A 16,385-nucleotide genomic window follows, 5' to 3' on the forward strand; every position below is an offset into this window, starting at 1 on the left:
TCCCAGGCCTGCCAGCCCTGAGCTTGGCTTTCTTTCTTTCTTTTTCTTGAGACGGATTTTCCCCCTTGTCACTCAGGCTCACTGAAACCTCCACCTCCTGGGTTCAAGCGATTCTCCTGCCTCATCCCCCCGAGTAGCTGGGATTACAGGCGCCCACCACCACGGCCTGGCTAAATTTTGTATTTTTAGTAGAGACGGGGTTTCACCATGTTGACCAAACTGGTCTCAAACTCCTGACCTCAGGCGATTCGCCTGCCTCGGCCTCCCAAAGTGCTGGGATTACAGGCGTGAGCCACCACAACCAGCTGAGCTTGGCATTTAAGACCTGTCTTTTAGGCTGGGCGCCTCCCGGGAAGAGGAGGTTGTAATGAGCCGAGATTGGGCCACTGCACTCCAGCATAGGTGACGGAGGGAGTCTCTGTCTCAAAGAAAAAAAAAAAAGAGAGAAAGAAAAGACCAGTCTCTCCCCTCATCCACTCTCCAATCCTTCCCTGGGCCCAGCAAGGGACCTCTGGGGCTGGGGGTATCCTCCCAGCCACCCCTCACATGGGCCCCATTAGTGGCTGCCACCCACCTGGAGCGTGTGGGCTGTCCCTCTCTGTCATTGGTGTCGTGGTATCGTCCTTTCCTCTCTCACTCAGCGGCGCCTCTCTCCTGCCCCTCTCTGTCTCCGGCAGACCCAGACCGTCATGTACGACCTTGTATCGGAGCTGCACGCTCAGCACGAGGAGCTGGAGGCCCGCCTGGCCACCCTAGAAAGCCGCTTGGATGCGCTGGGTGCCTCTCTACAGGCCCTGCCTGGCCTCATCGCCCAAGCCATACGCCCACCCCCGCCTCCCCTGCCTCCCCGGCCGGGCCCCGGCCCCCAAGACCAGGCAGCCCGGAGCTCCCCCTGCCGGTGGACGCCCGTGGCCCCCTCGGACTGCGGGTGACGGCCCTGCCCGCCACCAGACCCCTAAATCTTGGCCATCGTGTGGCCGCCACCTCCGGGAAGCCTTGTACAGTGGCGCCTCTTGGAGTTCAAGAAGCCGACGCTGAGTCAGGCTGAGTGGACTGAGGCCTGCCCCGCCCAGACTGCCCAGGCAGAGGGCAGGGCTGGACCATGGGTGAGGGCAGGGGAGCCCGGAGCTTCCTCTGGTCACCTGGTCCCCCGACTCTCCCCAGGCCCCCGGTGGGCATGGAGCAGCCCGGGGAGGGGTCCGTGCTGGTTCTGAATAAAGCAGGACCCGCCTAGCGGCTGCCTGTGTGCGTGGCTGGAAGGCACTGGTGATGTCCCAGGAGGTAGACCTCCAGCCCCGGGTACCAAGATGAATGTGGGAATCAAAAAAACCTGTTCCCATCACCGGCCTAGCCTAGAATTCTAGCCTAGAAGCCCTCTCTCCCTCTGGGCTGGAGCTCAGTGAGGGACAACTCTCTAGGGACACCTGTACCAGCCCCACCTGGCGCTGAGATCCCTCACAGAGCATGGCCCAGCCCTGGCCGGGAGCATCGCTCCCCTTCAACCAACCGCGTTGATGGACACCCACTGTGTGCCAGGCCCCAGCGGGACCCATGGGGGAGGTGACCTGGGTGAGGAAGGTCATTTGGGTTTTTGTGAGATTTGTATTGAGCACCTGCTGTCTACAGAGAATGTGATGATGTCAATTACCACACTGATTCCTCATCAGAACTTGACCATGGTGGGATGGGGGGAAAACTGAGGCGCAGAGAGGTGAATCTACCTACCTGGGACCACACTGCGAGGAAGGATGGTGCATTCAAACTGGAAATCCCCTAGGCCAAAGTAAAGAACCGGACTGGCTGGGCGCAGTGGCTCACACCTGTAATCCCAGCACTTTGGGAGGGTAAAGCGGGCGGATCACCTGAGGTCAGGAGTTCAAGACCAGCCTGGGCAACATGGTGAAACCCTGTGTCTACTAAAAATATAAAAATTAGCTGGGTGTGGTGGTGCACGCCTGTAATCCCAGCTACTTGGGAGGCTGAGGCAGGATAATCGCTTGAACCCAGGAGGTGGAGGTTGCAGTGAGAGAAAACCTGGACTTGGTGGAAGGGACTCCATGGAGGAGCCATGGGGACGTCAGTCAGGAGGAGGGGTTATTTGGTGACATCCAGGGGTCAGAGAGACCCTTCAGGGGTGGGCTAGAGGGGAGGGTTCCAGACACAAGTAGAATCAGAAAGGTCCCTGGAGGCCATGGGCTTGGGTGCTGGGAGCAGCAGGCACTTACTTGGCAGATGCTGAGCCCTGGGTGGGGCGAGGAGGCCTGGCTCCTGGGGAGACGACGCTGTGCATAGCCGAGGAGCCCCAGGTCCTGGCAGCCTCTGATAAGGCTATCCATCGCCTGGCTCAACGAGACAACTAGGCCGTGGCTGGTGCATGAATGACCAGCTTGGGCCCAAGCACGAGAAGGGTATGAGGAGGTGCTGGTCAGACCCGGGTTCGAGTCCTGACTCTGCCACTGCTGGGTGACTCTGGGCAGTGGCTGCCCCTCTGGGGCCTTGGTTGTTTCATCTGTAAAATGGGGTGACAGTCTATTTAACCAGAACTCCCTAAAAAGGGCCAGGCAACTGGTAGGTGCTCAATAAATGCTCCTTCCCGCCTGAGGGATCACATTGGAGTCTTTGACAGGACTCATCCTTTCTACCCTGTTGTCTGGCTGGGGAAACTAAGGCCTGAGAAGGAAAGGGGCTGTCCTTCAGGGTGAGAACCCAGGGTTCGGTTAAGGAACATCCGTGGGTGTACCTTCCGTGCCAGTGGTAGCTCCCAGGTCTGATGGCAGAGGCACAGTAAACCCATAGTACTTAAAAAACAAAACAAAAAACCAAAACCATAAAGTTATAAACAGGCCGGGCGTGGTGGCTCACGCCTGTAATCCCAGTACTTCGGGAGGCTGAGGTGGGAGGATCATCTGAGGTCAGGAGTTGGAGACCAGCCTGGTCAACATGGTGAAACCCTATCTCTACTAAAAATACAAAAATTAGCTGGGCGTGGACGACTCCTGTCGTCCCAGGTACTCAGGAGACTGAGGCAGGAGAATTGCTAGAACCAGGGAGGTGGAGATTGCAGTGAGCCAGGAGCACGCTACTGTGCCCCGGCCTGGGCGACAGAGTGAGACTCTGTCTTAAAAAGAGAGAGAAAGAAAGAGAAAAGTAAACAAGGTAAGAAAGAAAGAGAAAAAAAGAAAGAGAGGAAGGAGGGAAGGAAGGAAGGAAGAAAGGAAGGAAGGAAGGAAAAAACAAAGAGAAAAGTAAACAAGGCCAGAGGTGGCAAGGGGACTCTGAGGAAGTGGCATTTGGGCGTGGGCGGGATGGGTGGGAGAACGGATCTGGTAGCGGAACGGCCCAGTGCGGAGGCGAAGAGAGCTACTCGAGGTGGATTTTGTTTGGGGGACAGCCATGAAGTGACAATGACGGGGAGACTGAGGCGGTGCCGGGTTCTGGGCGGGGGGGTGGGTAGTGGGGGGCGAATGAGACCATAGGGCTGAGATCTGCGGCCGCCTCGGTGCCTCCCCAGCCACCTCCGCCCCCTGCCTGCTTCTGATTCAACAGCGCCGACCCTACAAAAACAGGGCCCGCCCATCTCCGAGGATGGCAAAGTCAACAGTGCGGGCACGCGGGCGGCCAGTCCCCGGCGGCCCGCGTGCGTCACGGGGGCGGATGCAGAGGACCAGGAAGTTCGCCGACGACGCGCCCGCCCTGGGCCACCGGCGCCGGCCCAAGTTCGCCGGGGGGGCCCGGAGGAAGCTTGGGGGACGCGACGGGGGAACGCGGAAACCCCGGGGATCTGCAGGCGCGCCCCGGCCGTGTGCCTTCTCTCCGCGTGTCCAAGCCGTATCCCCAGCCGCGCGCCATGCGCTCTGGGGGCGTGCGCAGCTTCGCGCTGGAGCTGGCGCGGGGCCCGGGCGGCGCCTACCGCGGCGGGGAGCGGCTGTGCGGCCGGGTGCTGCTGGAGGCGGCGGCGCCGCTGCGGGTGCGAGCGCTCGAGGTGAAGGCGCGCGGCGGGGCGGCAACCCACTGGTTGGAGGGTCGCAGCGTGGGCGTCAACGCCGTATCCAGCGACTACGCGGCCGCGGAGACCTACCTGCGGCGTCGGCAGCTGCTGCTCCGAGGTGAGACACTCGTCGCGCCGCCCCCGCAGCAGCCGGGACCCCCTCGGCCGCGACCCTCTTCAGGGCCGGAAGCCTCTCAACTTAGAACCTCTGCGGTCGGATGATCCTTTTCAAGGAGCGGGAACCCCACTTCCCGGGGTCCTGACCCTCCCACAGGTCAGGAGTTCAAGACTAGCCTGGGCGACATGGTGAAACCCCATGTCTCCAAAAACTACAAAAATTAGCCAGGCTTAGTGGCGCGCGCCTGGAGTCCCAGCTACAGGCTGAAGTGGGAAGATCGCTTGAGCCTGGGAGGTAGAGGTTGTAATGGGCTGAGATCGCACCATTGCACTCCAGCCTGGACACCCACCCCGCCCTGGTCAGGACCCCCACTAACCGGGAGCGTCTACCCAGGGTCTGGGTGTTCCCTTCTCTGGAGCCAGACTCCCTCAACGTAGAGGCTGTGCGGTGGGGAGACCCCTTTCAAAGCAGGGGGACCCTCCTATTAGAGTCCAGGAAACCCGTGGGAAATAGAGTGGGAGATCTCCCTGGTGGACCCCAGTGTCCCCGTTGATCCCAGGCCTGGAGTCCCTGATTCTCAGAGAAGGCCCCCAACTCGTGTTACCCAGGGCCCCACCTCAGTTTACCCCACAGGGTCTGCAGCGCTGAGTTCTTCCCTGGGGTAGGGTTGGGGGTCTGGTGGTATTTCCCGGTGAGGAGGTGGAAATGCATCCCAGAGGGGAAGAGATGAAGTGGGGTCACATTCTCCTGGGAGTCTGGGTCTTGGGCAGGTCCCTACTCTTCCCCGAACCTCAGTCCTTCTCGCACCCCAAGCGCCCCTAGGCCACGCAGCTGGTCACCAGCGAGCCAGGGGTCACAGAAGGAGGCAGTCCATACCCTCACACCCTACTGTGTGGCTGCGGGAGGGCATCATCCTCTCTGGGCCGCCCTGGCTATTCCTCCGGGCCAAGCCAGACCTCACTATACCCGTCTGTAAAATGGGCCCGGAGGGAGGCAGCTCAGATTCTCGACAGCCCCACTTTTTTCCCAGCGCTGCGGGCAATAGAAGCTTTGGGCACACAAGAGCCACAGGTGCGGGGGACCCTTCCTTCCCCAGCGGTGGAAACAGAAGCAAGTGAGGTGGGGCAGGGCAGGAAGGGGCCCAGGAGGCACTTCCCTTCCCCGGCGACTCGGAGAACTATTGGGACCGCTTTCACCCGAAGGCCGGCCCAGACACTCAACGGCGACTTCCTTAAAACACTGGAGAGGCAGCCGGGTGCGGTGGCTCACGCCTGTAATCCAGCACTTTGGGAGGCTGAGGCGGGCAGATCACCTGAGGTCAGGAGTTCGAGACCAGCCTGGCCAACATGGTGAAACTTTGTCTCCACTAAAAATACAAAAATTAGCTGGGCGTGCTGGTGGGTGCCTGAAATCCCAGCAACTCGGGAGTCTGAGGCAGAAGAATTGCTTGAACCCGGCAGGCGGAGGTTGCAGTGAGCTGAGATGGCACCACTACACTCCAGCCTGGGCAACAGAGCGAAACTCCGTCTCAAAAACAAAAACAAATAAACAAACAAAAAACACTGGAGAGGTGAGCCTGGTGGGTCCACCTGTGGTCCCAGCTATCACAGAAGCTGAAGCGCAAGGATTGCTTGAGCTAAGTTAGAGGCCAGCCTGGGCAACATAATGAGACCTCCCACCCTCCACTCCGTTTTTGTGTTTGTTTTTGTTTTTGAGACAGGGTCTTACTCTGTTGCTCAGGCTGGAGTGCAGTGGCACGATCTCGGCTCACTGCAACCTCTGCCTCCCATGTTCAAGTGATTCTGCAACCTCAGCCTCCTGAGTAGCTGGGACTACAGGTGCCCGCCACCACACCCGGCTAACTTTTTGTTTTGTTTTGTTTTTCTGAGACAGACTCTCACTCTGTCACCCAGGCTGGAGTGCAGTGGCGCCGGCGCAATCTTGGCTCACTGCAACCTCTGTCTCCCAGGTTCCAGTGATTCTCCTGCCTCAGCCTCCCGAGTAGCTGGGATTATAGGCGCCCGCCAACACGCTGGCTAATTTTTGTTTGTTTGTTTGTTTGGGGGACAGAGTCTCCCTCTGCTGCCCAGGCTGGAGTGCAGTGGCACCATCTCGGCTCACTGCAAGCTCTGCCTCCCGGGTTCACGCCATTCTCCTGCCTTAGCCTCCCGAGTAGCTGGGACTACAGGCACCCGCCACCACGCCCGGCTAATTTTTTGTATTTTTAGTAGAGACGGGGTTTCACCGTGTTAGCCAGAATGGTCTCGATCTCCTGACCTCATGATCTGCCCGCCTCAGCCTCTCAAAGTGCTGGGATTACAGGCATGAGCCACAGTGCCCGGCCAATTTTTGTATTTTTAGTAGAGACGGGTTTCACCATGTTGGCCAGGCTGGTCACGAAATCCTGACCTCAGGTGACCATCCACCTCTGCCTTCCAAAATGCTTGGCTTACAGGCATGAGCCACCATGCCCGGCCCCCATCTCTTTAAATACATAAAAATTGGCTGAGCGCAGTGGCTTACGCCTGTAATCCCAGTACTTTGGGAGGCTGAGGCAGGAGGATCACTTGAGGTCAGGAGTTCAAGACCAGCCTGGCCAACATGGTGAAGCCCTGTCTCTACTAAAAATACAAAAATTAGCCGGGCTTTTTTTTTTTTCCTTTTTTTTTGCGGAATTTCACTCTTGTTGCCCGGGCTGGAGTGCAATGGCGTGATCTTGCCTCACTGCAACCTCCGCCTCCCAGGTTCAAGTGTTTCTCCTGCCTCAGCCTCCCAAGTAGCTGGGATTACAGGCATGCGCCACCACACCCGGCTAATTTTGTATTTTTAGTAGAGACAGGGTGTCTCCATGTTGGTCAGGCTGGTCTCGAACTCCTGACCTCAGGTGATCCGACTGCCTCGGCCTCCCAAAGTGCTGGGATTACAGGCGTGAGCCACCGCGCCCGGCCAAGCTGGGCTAATTTTTAAATTCTCCCAGCTACTCAGGGGGCTAAGGCAGGAGAATCGCTGGAACCCGGAAGGTGGAGGTTGCAGTGAGCCAAGATGGTGCCACTGCACTACAGCCTGGGTGTCAGAGCAGAGTGAGACCCTGTCTCAAAAAAAAAAAAAAAAAAAATTAAATTAAAATTTTGGCTGGGTGCAGTGGCTCACACCTGTAATCCCAGCACTTTGGGAGGCTGAGGCGGGCAGATCGCTTGAGCTCAAGAGTTCAAGACCAGCCTGGGCAACATGGTGAAACCCCATCTTGACAAAAAATACAAAAATTAGCGGGGCATGGTGGTACACACCTGTAATCCCGGCTACTCGGGAGGCTGAGGTGGAAGGATCGCTTCCTTCCACCTGAGGTGGAAGGGAGGCAGAGGTTGCAGTGAACCTAGATTGCGCCACTGCACTCCAGCCTGGGCAACAGAGTGAGATCCTGTCTCAAAAAAAAGAAAAGCAAATTTAAAAATTGTTAAATTGTTAAACATTTAAGGAAAAAAACAGTGACACTGGAGGGGCGAGGCCAGTGGAGGTGCTGTGTGACCTCTGGCAGAGCCCCACCCCTCTCTGGGCCTTTGGGGTCCATCTGTGAAATGAATTGAGGGAGGCGCTGGCTCAGTAGTCCCTTCAGGGTTACCTTATCCCGCTTCTGCTCCCGGACTTAACGGCCTACTGTCTCCCCTCCAGTATCCATTGAAACCTGGCCTAAGGTCCCAGACCTTCCTTTCAACTCCAAAGACCCATTCTCCCAGGCAGCCTTCCAGGCTGATCACTGTGCCTCCAACTCCATCGTTCCTGTTCTGATCCCTGTCACGGGCTGAGGGCGACCGTGTTTGTTTATGACCGCCCCCTCCACCCACACACCTCACTGAGGTGGTGGAAGTCTCCTGAGCCAGGCTCAGAGGCGGACAGTCACGGCAGGGGATGGGTTCAGCGGCAGCGCATTACGCTGCCACGAGAGGGCGCCAGCGTCCCGCAGACGACGCAGAGGCAACTCCCGCTGGAGAAACTCCATGCGGCTTTTCTTTGGGGAAACTGAAGCCCAGAGAGAGGTCACGCCGTCCCGAGGCCACACCGCAGCTGTCGACCTGGGGGTGCCCGAGCGTCCCCTGCATTCAGCTCTGTGGCGGGACGGGGGCTGAGGATGACTGGAGAAGGCACGAGGGCTGCGGGGAAGGTAGGGTTTGCCAGAGGCTGAAAATTGGGAAGGGAACATCAGGTCGTGGGTACCGCTCCTGGGCGAATGCGCCGAGGCGCGACCGAGTGACGGTATGTCAAGAGCAGGTTGATGACCCGGGAGCGAGGCTCTTGGAGGAGTCCAGCTGGTGCTGCACGATGATCCATGCACAACCTTCTGAGGTCAGGACTGATTTTTACTTCTCCCGGCTCTACAGAGGTGGAAACTGAGGCTCCAAGAGGTTGTCATTTGCCCAGAGCCACCAGCTAAGCGGGACTTGAATCAGGGAAGGGGTGCAGCAGGCACCAGTGTGGAGGGCGGTCCCACCCACCTCCTCCACTTCTCCCTTTGCATAGCGGGGGAAACAGGCCTGGAACAGTCATAGGCTCTCTGGCCCTCAACTGGGGCGAGAGTCCCCCGCCCCAAATCGGGCTGGACATGCCTCGAGTCACGTCAACGAGGGGCGGCTGGTGAGCGATTAAGCCGAGAGGCTGAAGGCTCTGCTAGGTGACCTCAGGCCTGGGCCCTGCCTCTGGACCTCTTTTTTCCCTCTTTACCCCCGGGGTCCGCGAGAGACCAGCTCTGGCAGCCTAAGGGCTTCAGTTTCTCCCCGGGATCCGCGAGGGAAGGGGGCAGCCGGCGGTGTGCAGGGGCGTTTGTTATTTTGCTCCACGCCTGGGCAGAGCCACGCCCCTTGTCGCGCTATTGGTGGAATCCCTTCCTGGGGCGGGGGAGAGACGGTGACCCCACCCCCCCGCCCTGCCGTATAAAAGCGGCGCCGACGCACGGCGCGGGGATTTTCTGCTCCGGTTGGTGAGCGCGCCTGCGCGTTGACGGCGATTTTGCGTTCTGAGGCTGCAGCGTCGGCATCTTGAGCTGCCGGTTCGCGAGTTCGAGGCCAGGTTCCGCGTGTCGTGGGTTCGCACCCCGGACGCGATGCTATTCGACAAGGTGAAAGCGTTCTCGGTGCAGTTGGACGGTGCGACCGCGGGCGTCGAGCCCGTGTTTAGCGGCGGCCAGGCCGTGGCGGGCCGGGTGCTGCTGGAGCTGGCAAGCGCCGCGCGCGTGGGTGCTCTGAGGCTGCGCGCGCGGGGCCGCGCCCACGTGCACTGGACCGAGTCGCGCAGCGCGGGCTCGAGCACGGCTTACACGCAGAGCTACAGTGAACGCGTGGAGGTCGTGAGCCACCGCGCCACGCTCCTGGCGCCAGGTACGGATGGAGGACCCCTGCTCCAACACCAGTTATGTGCCTCCCACCACCTGGACGGCGGTACCTTCGTCAGCCCTGGGACCCCAGCGCAACCGCTCAGTCGCCTCCTTTTTCTCCTACCTGCAGATACCGGGGAGACCACGACGCTGCCTCCTGGGCGCCATGAGTTCCTGTTCAGCTTCCAGCTGCCCCCGTAAGTCCTCTGGGGTGCAGGATTGCCCTAAGCCTGCAGCCCCTTCCAGATTGGTACCTCCAATACTGGATATCTGGGCACCTCTGAGCCCCAAGACTCCCCCTGGGAGGCCCCCGGAGTGTCTGTGTCTCCTTCTCCCTGCCTGCTTGTCTCTGTATCTTGCCCCCTGAAGTCCCGTCCCTCCACCCTAGGACCCTGGTGACATCCTTCGAGGGCAAACACGGTAGTGTCCGCTACTGTATCAAGGCCACCCTGCACCGGCCCTGGGTCCCAGCACGCCGGGCAAGGAAGGTGTTCACTGTCATCGAGCCTGTGGACATCAACACGCCAGCCCTGCTGGTGAGTGGCCACCCTTGGGGAGGTAGGTTGGGAGTATTGTAGGAAGGGGCCTGCCTGGCTGCTGGGCGACACCAACCAATAAGATGGAGGTCATAGGTGGGCCCTGGCAGGCAGGGAGGCAGGTGTGGGAATGCATATGGAATCCCCTGGGATCTGCACCCATTTGCCGTGTGACTCTGGGCAAGTGTCTTGAAGCCCTCTCTGAGCCTCAGATGCCTCTTCTGTGAAATAGACCAGAGCTGGGGCTTACCAAGTGTGAATTACACACCAAACACTTGGCTTATACATTTCATTTCTGGCTTTATAAGATGGATTGTGTTCCTGGCTCTATTTAACAGATAGTTCCTGGATTGTTAAAAAGAAACCAAGCCCTGCCCAAAGTCCTCCCTCAGCTGGGGGTGGTTTGGAAGCTCCACAGCGACTGTGGTTTGCACAAAGTGACTCATCCATGTCACTTTCCTCTACACCGACAGGCACCTCAAGCGGGGGCTCGGGAAAAGGTTGCCCGATCCTGGTACTGTAACCGTGGCCTAGTCTCCCTTTCGGCTAAGATCGACCGCAAGGGCTACACCCCAGGTAGCAGGCGGACCGGACTGGGTTGGGACAGGGGCTGGTGTTGGGGCTGCAGGAGGGGAAACTGAGGCCCTACTGCTCCTTGCTGCAGGAGAGGTCATCCCTGTCTTTGCCGAGATCGACAACGGCTCCACACGTCCTGTGCTGCCTCGGGCAGCCGTGGTGCAGACACAGACGTTCATGGCCCGAGGCGCCCGAAAGCAGAAACGGGCAGTGGTGGCCAGCCTCGCGGGCGAGCCGGTGGGCCCCGGGCAGCGGGCGCTGTGGCAGGGCCGGGCACTGCGGATCCCCCCAGTGGGTCCTTCCATCCTGCACTGCCGCGTTCTACACGTGGACTACGCACTCAAGGTAGGGCATCCTGCTGGCCCTGGGAGACAGTGCCTACATTCACCCTGTATTCCCTCAGACTGGGGGAAGCTGAGGCCTCAGTCTCCCCAGGCATAGGAGGGAGGTGGGGGTTGGGGAGGCTGCCTGGGCACCCTCCCTTATGGTTCCTTCCTCCAGGTCTGTGTGGATATCCCAGGAACGTCCAAGCTGCTGCTGGAGCTGCCACTGGTGATCGGTACCATTCCCTTGCACCCTTTTGGCAGCCGTTCCTCCAGCGTGGGCAGCCACGCCAGCTTCCTGCTGGACTGGAGGCTGGGGGCCTTGCCGGAGCGGCCTGAGGGTAAGCTCCCACCCTGCTTGCATGCAGAGGGTGGGTGGATACACGGAGAGGTGGATGCCGGGTCAACTCTCTCACCACGAGTCCCCCGGAATCCCAACCAAAGGACATACAGCCTGGCAGCCCCAGAGCTGGCACAAGCCAGCTCCTGGCCCCTGGTCCCTTGGAGCAGGGCTCTCTCCTGCCAACCTCACCCACCCTGTCTCTTGCTTCCAGCTCCTCCTGAGTACTCAGAGGTGGTAGCCGACACCGAGGAGGCAGCCTTGGGGCAGAGCCCCTTCCCGCTTCCGCAGGACCCCGACATGAGCCTTGAAGGCCCGTTCTTCACCTACATCCAAGAGTTCCGCTACCGCCCGCCACCCCTGTACTCTGAGGTGAGCTCAGGGGTCTGAGAACCACCCATGCCTCTCTGGGCCCTGGGAGCCTTGATGGGGTGGCAGACATAGTAGATGGTTTTTTTTTGTTTTTTTGTTTTTTTAGACAGGGTCTTGCTCTGTCACCCAGGCTGGAGTGCAGTGGCATAATCATAGCTCACTGCAGCCTCGACCTCCCGGGCTCAAGCAATCCTTTCGCCTCAGCCTCTTGAGTAGCTGGGACTACAGGCACATGCCACCACATCCTGCTAATTTTTGTGTTTTGTTTTGTTTTGCTTTGCTTTTTGAGATGGAGTTTCAGTCTTGTCACCCAGGCTGGAGTGCAATGGTGCGACATCAGCTCACTTCAACCTCCGCATCCCTGGTACAAGCGATTCTCCTGCCTCAGCCTTCCGAGTAGCTGGGATTACAGGTGTTAGCCACCACACGCGGCTAATTTTTGTATTTTTAGTAGAGACGGGGTTTCACCATGTTGGTCAGGCTGGTCTTGAACTCCTGACTTCAGGTGATGGCCTGCCTCAGCATCCCAAAGTGCTGGGATTATATGCATGAGCTACCATGCCCAGCCAATTTTTGTGTTTTTTTGTAGAAATGGGGTCTCACTATGTTGCCCAGGCTGGTCTTGAACTCCTGGGCTCAAATGATCCTCCCATCTTGGCCTCCCCAAAGTGCTGGGATTACAGGCGTCAGCCACTGCGCCCGGCTGGCAGTGGATTTTAATTGTTGACAGAATTTCTCTACATACAGTCGGCCCTCTGCGTTAGCTGGTTTGGAATCTGCAGATTCAACCAAACATGGGTCAGAGACATTTGAAAAATAAATACATACATGGATAATACAGATTAAAAATATGATAGGCTGGGTGCGGTGGCTCATGCCTGTAATCCCAGCACTTTGAGAGGCCAAGATGGGAGGACTGCTTGAGGCCAGAAGTATAAGACCAACCTGGGTAACATAGCAAGACCCCCATCTCTACTGCAAATAATACAAAATTACCCAGGCTTGGTGGAGCCCATCTATGATTGGGAGGCTGAGGCAGGAGGATCGCTTGAGCCCAGGAGTTTGAGGCTGCAGTGAGCAATGATTGTGCTACTACATACTCCAGTCTGGGAGACAAAACAAGACCTCATCTCAATACTACTACTAATAGTAATAATGCAGTATAACAGTGATTAAATAGCATTTATATTTTGTGTGTGTATATGTGTGTGTGTGTGTGTGTGTGTATATATATATATATATATTTTTTTTTTTTTTTTTTTTTTTTTTTTTGAGATGGAGTCTTGCTGTGTCACCCAGGCTGGAGTGCAGTGGCACAATCTCGGCTCACTGCAATCTCCACCTCCCGGGTTCAAGCAATTCTCCCTGTCTTAGCCTCCCGAGTAGCTGGGATTACAGGCGTCCACCACCATGCCCAGCTAATTTTTGTATTTTTTAGTAGAGACGGGGTTTTGCCATGTTGGCCAGGCTGGTCTATAATTCCTGGCCTCAGGTGATCGGCCTGCCTTGACCTCCCAGAATGCTGGGATTACAGGCGTGAGCCACCACACCTGGCCATAAAGTATTATAGGTAATCTAGAAGAGATTTAAAGTACACGGGAGGGCTGGATGCAGTGGCTTATGCCTGTAATCCCAGCACTTTGGGAGGCTGAGGTGGGCAGATCACTTGAGGTCAGGAGTTTGAGACCAGCCTGGCCAACATGGCGAAACCAGGTCTCTACCAAAAATACAAAAATTAGCTGGGTGTGGTGGCATCCACCTGTGATCCCAGCTACTCAGGAGGCTGAGGCAGGAGAATCGCTTGAACCCAGGAGGTAGAGGTTGCAGTGAGCCGAGATCGCACCACTGCATTCCAGCCTGGGTGACAAAGCGAGACTCTGTCTTAAAAAATAAAATGAAATAAAAATAAAGTACACAGGAGGATGGGCTTAGACTATCTGCAAATATTATGCCATTTTATATCAGGGACCTGAGCATCTGTGGATTTTGGTATCCACGGGGTTCCTGGAACCAATCCCCTGTGGATGCCAAGGGACGGTATACACTCAGCTACAAAACCCTCCTTGCACCCCAGTCTGCCGTAGACACCACCTCCCGATGGCCTTGTCCCTGGTCAAGGGTGGGAGTTGGGAGATGGCTAGATGGGGAGCGGTATTTCTGAATTTCTGTTTCCAGTGTCCCCTGAGGCTTAATGGGAACATTTCTCTTAGGAGGATCCAAACCCACCCTTGGGGGACATGAGGCCGCGCTGCATGACTTGCTGAACGGCACAGGGACCCCTCGAGGAACGAGGCTGCACACCAGCTTTCAGCCACCATGACTGTGGGGAGCGGCTGGACCAAGGGCTGACCTCCCCGACTGCATCAAAGTTGGGGAACCAAGTCTCAGAGTGAGGCGGGGGCCTTTCGGATATCACATGGGACAGAGGAAGAGCCTGGCTGGAATCTGACTTATCTGGACCGCTGTTCTTGTGAGGCATTGAATGCCCAGTGCGGTATCCGAGAGACTGTTTAATAACCTGTCTTCCCAGCCTGTTGGTGGTGCTGGAATCCCCTAGGAGCCTTCAGTCTGGGAGAAACAGAGCCAGACATAGACAGTTCCAGCATCACAGAACCAGAAGAAGAGACCTGCAACTGTGAGAGTCCAGACAGGAAGCAGAGAAGGCGTCCTTGCGGAAAGGGCATTTTAGCTGAGGCTTTGGAGTACGAATAGGAGCTCAGCAGGCAGACGAATGAGGAAGAAAGGTCAGAGAAGGTCAGAGCTGAGTGACGTTTGGAATCCACCCCGTTTATTGTAGGATTGGGGGTTCAGAGGGCAGGTGCCTCAGAGTTGAGGCCACACAGTGAGGTCTGGTGGGTGAAAGGACCCAGGAATGAGGCGTTCAGGAAAGCAGGTTGTCAGAGCTATGTGGAGTCTGTGGGTGGCAGGGGCAGCCGCTCCAGCCTTTGAAGACTTTGAAAGCCAGAGATTCCTGGCGCAGGCTTGGACTTCCTGGGAGCTCCTCCAAGTACCCAGGGGCATCAGAGCTGCCTGGGTGTTACATGGCCCAGGGAACCCAGGTTCAGGGTAGGACAGGCAAGACCAGATACCTAATGTGCAAAGTGAAAACACTGGGCTCCCTAGTAAATGATGAAGAATTCAAGACAGTGACAGCATTACGTCACCCTTGGGGACAGAGGTCAGCCTAAGGTGACACACGGGGACTACTGTGCTTCTGGAGGCTCCCTGTGTCCTGGGAGGAGAAGAGCATTAGAGGGGGCAGCTGGACAAGCTCCCAACTGCAGAGTCCCAGCCCTGGCTGGGGCAGGGCCCTGGCCTGGGACTCAGCATTTCTGATATGCCTTAAGAATTCATTCTGTTTTGTACAATTATTTTTTAAAAGTAAACGTGTGGAGAAAGAATCCGGGCTTCTTGGTTTATTTCCGCCCCCCATCTGGCTGCTGAGGGAACTGGGACTGCCATCCCCGGTCACTATCTTGGAGACTAAATTCCTGGCCAAGGAAGGCAAAGGGGCTCATGATTCAGAAGGGGAAACTGAGGCCCAGGACTGGGAGGGGGTTGGTCCAAGGACATATGAGGAGGCTGAGCTGGGGTGGGAGCCGAGCCCTGGGCCCCATACCTGCACTCCCTATGGGAGTCTCAGAGGCTGGCGGGGGCTGAACAGTGGAGGACAAGCAGAGAACTCTATCCTCAGAGAGTGGGGAGCAGGGGGCTGGGGCTGGGAGGAGCCGCCTGAGTACGGGAACATCCTGTCATCTGAGTCTAGGTTTGGTTTTTGTGGGGTTTTTTCTGTTTGTTTTTGTTTTTCAGAAGGAGTCTTGCTGTGTCGCTCAGGCATAGTGTAGAGTGTAGTGGTGTGATCTCAGCTCACTACAACCTCTACCTCCTGGGTTCAAGCGATTCTCCTGCCTCAGCCTCCAAGTAGCTGGGATTACAGGTGCCTGTCACCACACCCGGCTAATTTTTGAATTTTTAGTAGAGACGGGGTTTATTTTTTTCTTTCTTTCTTTCTTTTTTTTTTTTTAAGACAGAGTTTCGCTGTGTCACCCAGGCTGGAGTGCAATGGCTTGGTCTTGGCTCACTGCAACCTCCGCCTCCCGGGTTCAAACGATTCTCCTGTTTCAGCCTCGTAAGTAGCTGGAATTACAGGCATGTGCCACCACGCCTGGCTAATTTTTCTATTTTTTTAATAGAGACAGGGTTTTACCATGTTGGCCAGGCTGGTCTCAAACTCCTGACCTCAGGTGATCTGCCTGCCTCAGCCTCCCAAAGTGCTGGGAGTACAGGTGTGAGCCACCATGCCTAGCCCTGGATTTGTTTTTATTGAGGTGAAATTCACATATTATAAAATTCACCACTTGAAAGTATTCAATTTAGTACACTTTACAATGTAGCATTTAATACATTCATAATGTTTCTTTTGTTTGGTTTTGAGATGGTCTCACTCTGTTGCCCAGGCTGGAGGGCAATGGCCCGATCACAGCAGCCTCAAGAGATCCTGGGCTCAAGAGATCCACTTGCCTCAGCCCCTCGAGTGGTTGGGACCACAAGTGTGTACCACCACACCCAGCTAATTATTTTTTTGTAGAGACACGATCTCCCTTTGTTTCTCAGGTGGGTCTTAAACTCCTGGGCTCCAGCAGTCCTCCCGCCTCAGCCTCCCAAAGTGCTGGGATTACAGATGTGAACCATCACAACCGACCTGGCTATTTACAATGTTATGCAACCATCACCACCATCTATTTCCAGAACGTTTCTATCCCTGCC

At 56.9% G+C, this 16,385-nt stretch overlaps 2 protein-coding genes across 8 annotated transcripts in view; both read left to right on the plus strand.

The window, feature by feature from the left end:
• KCNN1 (potassium calcium-activated channel subfamily N member 1) overlaps positions 1–1,646 on the plus strand; it is a 46,938-nt gene extending 45,292 nt beyond the window's left edge. For 2 of the 3 annotated variants that reach the window (XM_055372135.2, XM_031004699.3), the window contains one exon: positions 678–1,646. In XM_055372135.2, the coding sequence (XP_055228110.1) occupies positions 678–932 (255 nt within the window). In that variant the 3' untranslated portion in view covers positions 933–1,646. The remainder of the gene's footprint in view (positions 1–677) is intronic. The other variant, XR_008674216.2, reaches the window with a different exon arrangement.
• A 1,988-nt stretch (positions 1,647–3,634) lies between these two features.
• On the plus strand, positions 3,635–15,019 carry ARRDC2 (arrestin domain containing 2). Of its 5 annotated transcripts, none has more exons than XM_063701102.1 (8): positions 3,635–4,106; positions 9,602–9,668; positions 9,860–10,007; positions 10,346–10,583; positions 10,672–10,928; positions 11,085–11,247; positions 11,461–11,618; positions 13,829–15,019. In XM_063701102.1, the coding sequence occupies exons 1-8, from the start codon at positions 3,848–3,850 to the stop codon at positions 13,880–13,882; spliced, it is 1,344 nt and encodes a 447-aa protein (XP_063557172.1). In that variant the 5' UTR covers positions 3,635–3,847; the 3' UTR covers positions 13,883–15,019. The 5 variants fall into 5 exon arrangements, with proteins under 5 accessions (XP_063557172.1, XP_004060337.1, XP_018872032.1 ...); XM_004060289.5 differs by having other exon boundaries at positions 3,643–4,106; positions 10,481–10,583; XM_019016487.4 differs by lacking the exon at positions 3,635–4,106 and adding an exon at positions 7,313–8,265 and having other exon boundaries at positions 10,481–10,583.
• Positions 15,020–16,385: the final 1,366 nt, after the last annotated feature.

The sequence above is a fragment of the Gorilla gorilla genome, chromosome 20, assembly GCF_029281585.2.
Source record: "Gorilla gorilla gorilla isolate KB3781 chromosome 20, NHGRI_mGorGor1-v2.1_pri, whole genome shotgun sequence".
Classification (NCBI taxonomy): domain Eukaryota; kingdom Metazoa; phylum Chordata; class Mammalia; order Primates; family Hominidae; genus Gorilla; species Gorilla gorilla.

What these genes read in the sequence shown, in the direction of transcription:
- ARRDC2 (XM_055372137.2), top strand. Translation starts at nt 9,202, where the DNA reads ATGCTATTCGACAAGGTGAAAGCGTTCTCGGTGCAGTTGGACGGTGCG. An exon ending in CCGCAAGGGCTACACCCCAG is followed by an intron (nt 10,584 to 10,671) that starts GTAGCAGGCGGA and finishes TCCTTGCTGCAG; the next exon opens with GAGAGGTCATCCCTGTCTTT. An exon ending in CTTGCCGGAGCGGCCTGAGG is followed by an intron (nt 11,248 to 11,460) that starts GTAAGCTCCCAC and finishes TCTTGCTTCCAG; the next exon opens with CTCCTCCTGAGTACTCAGAG.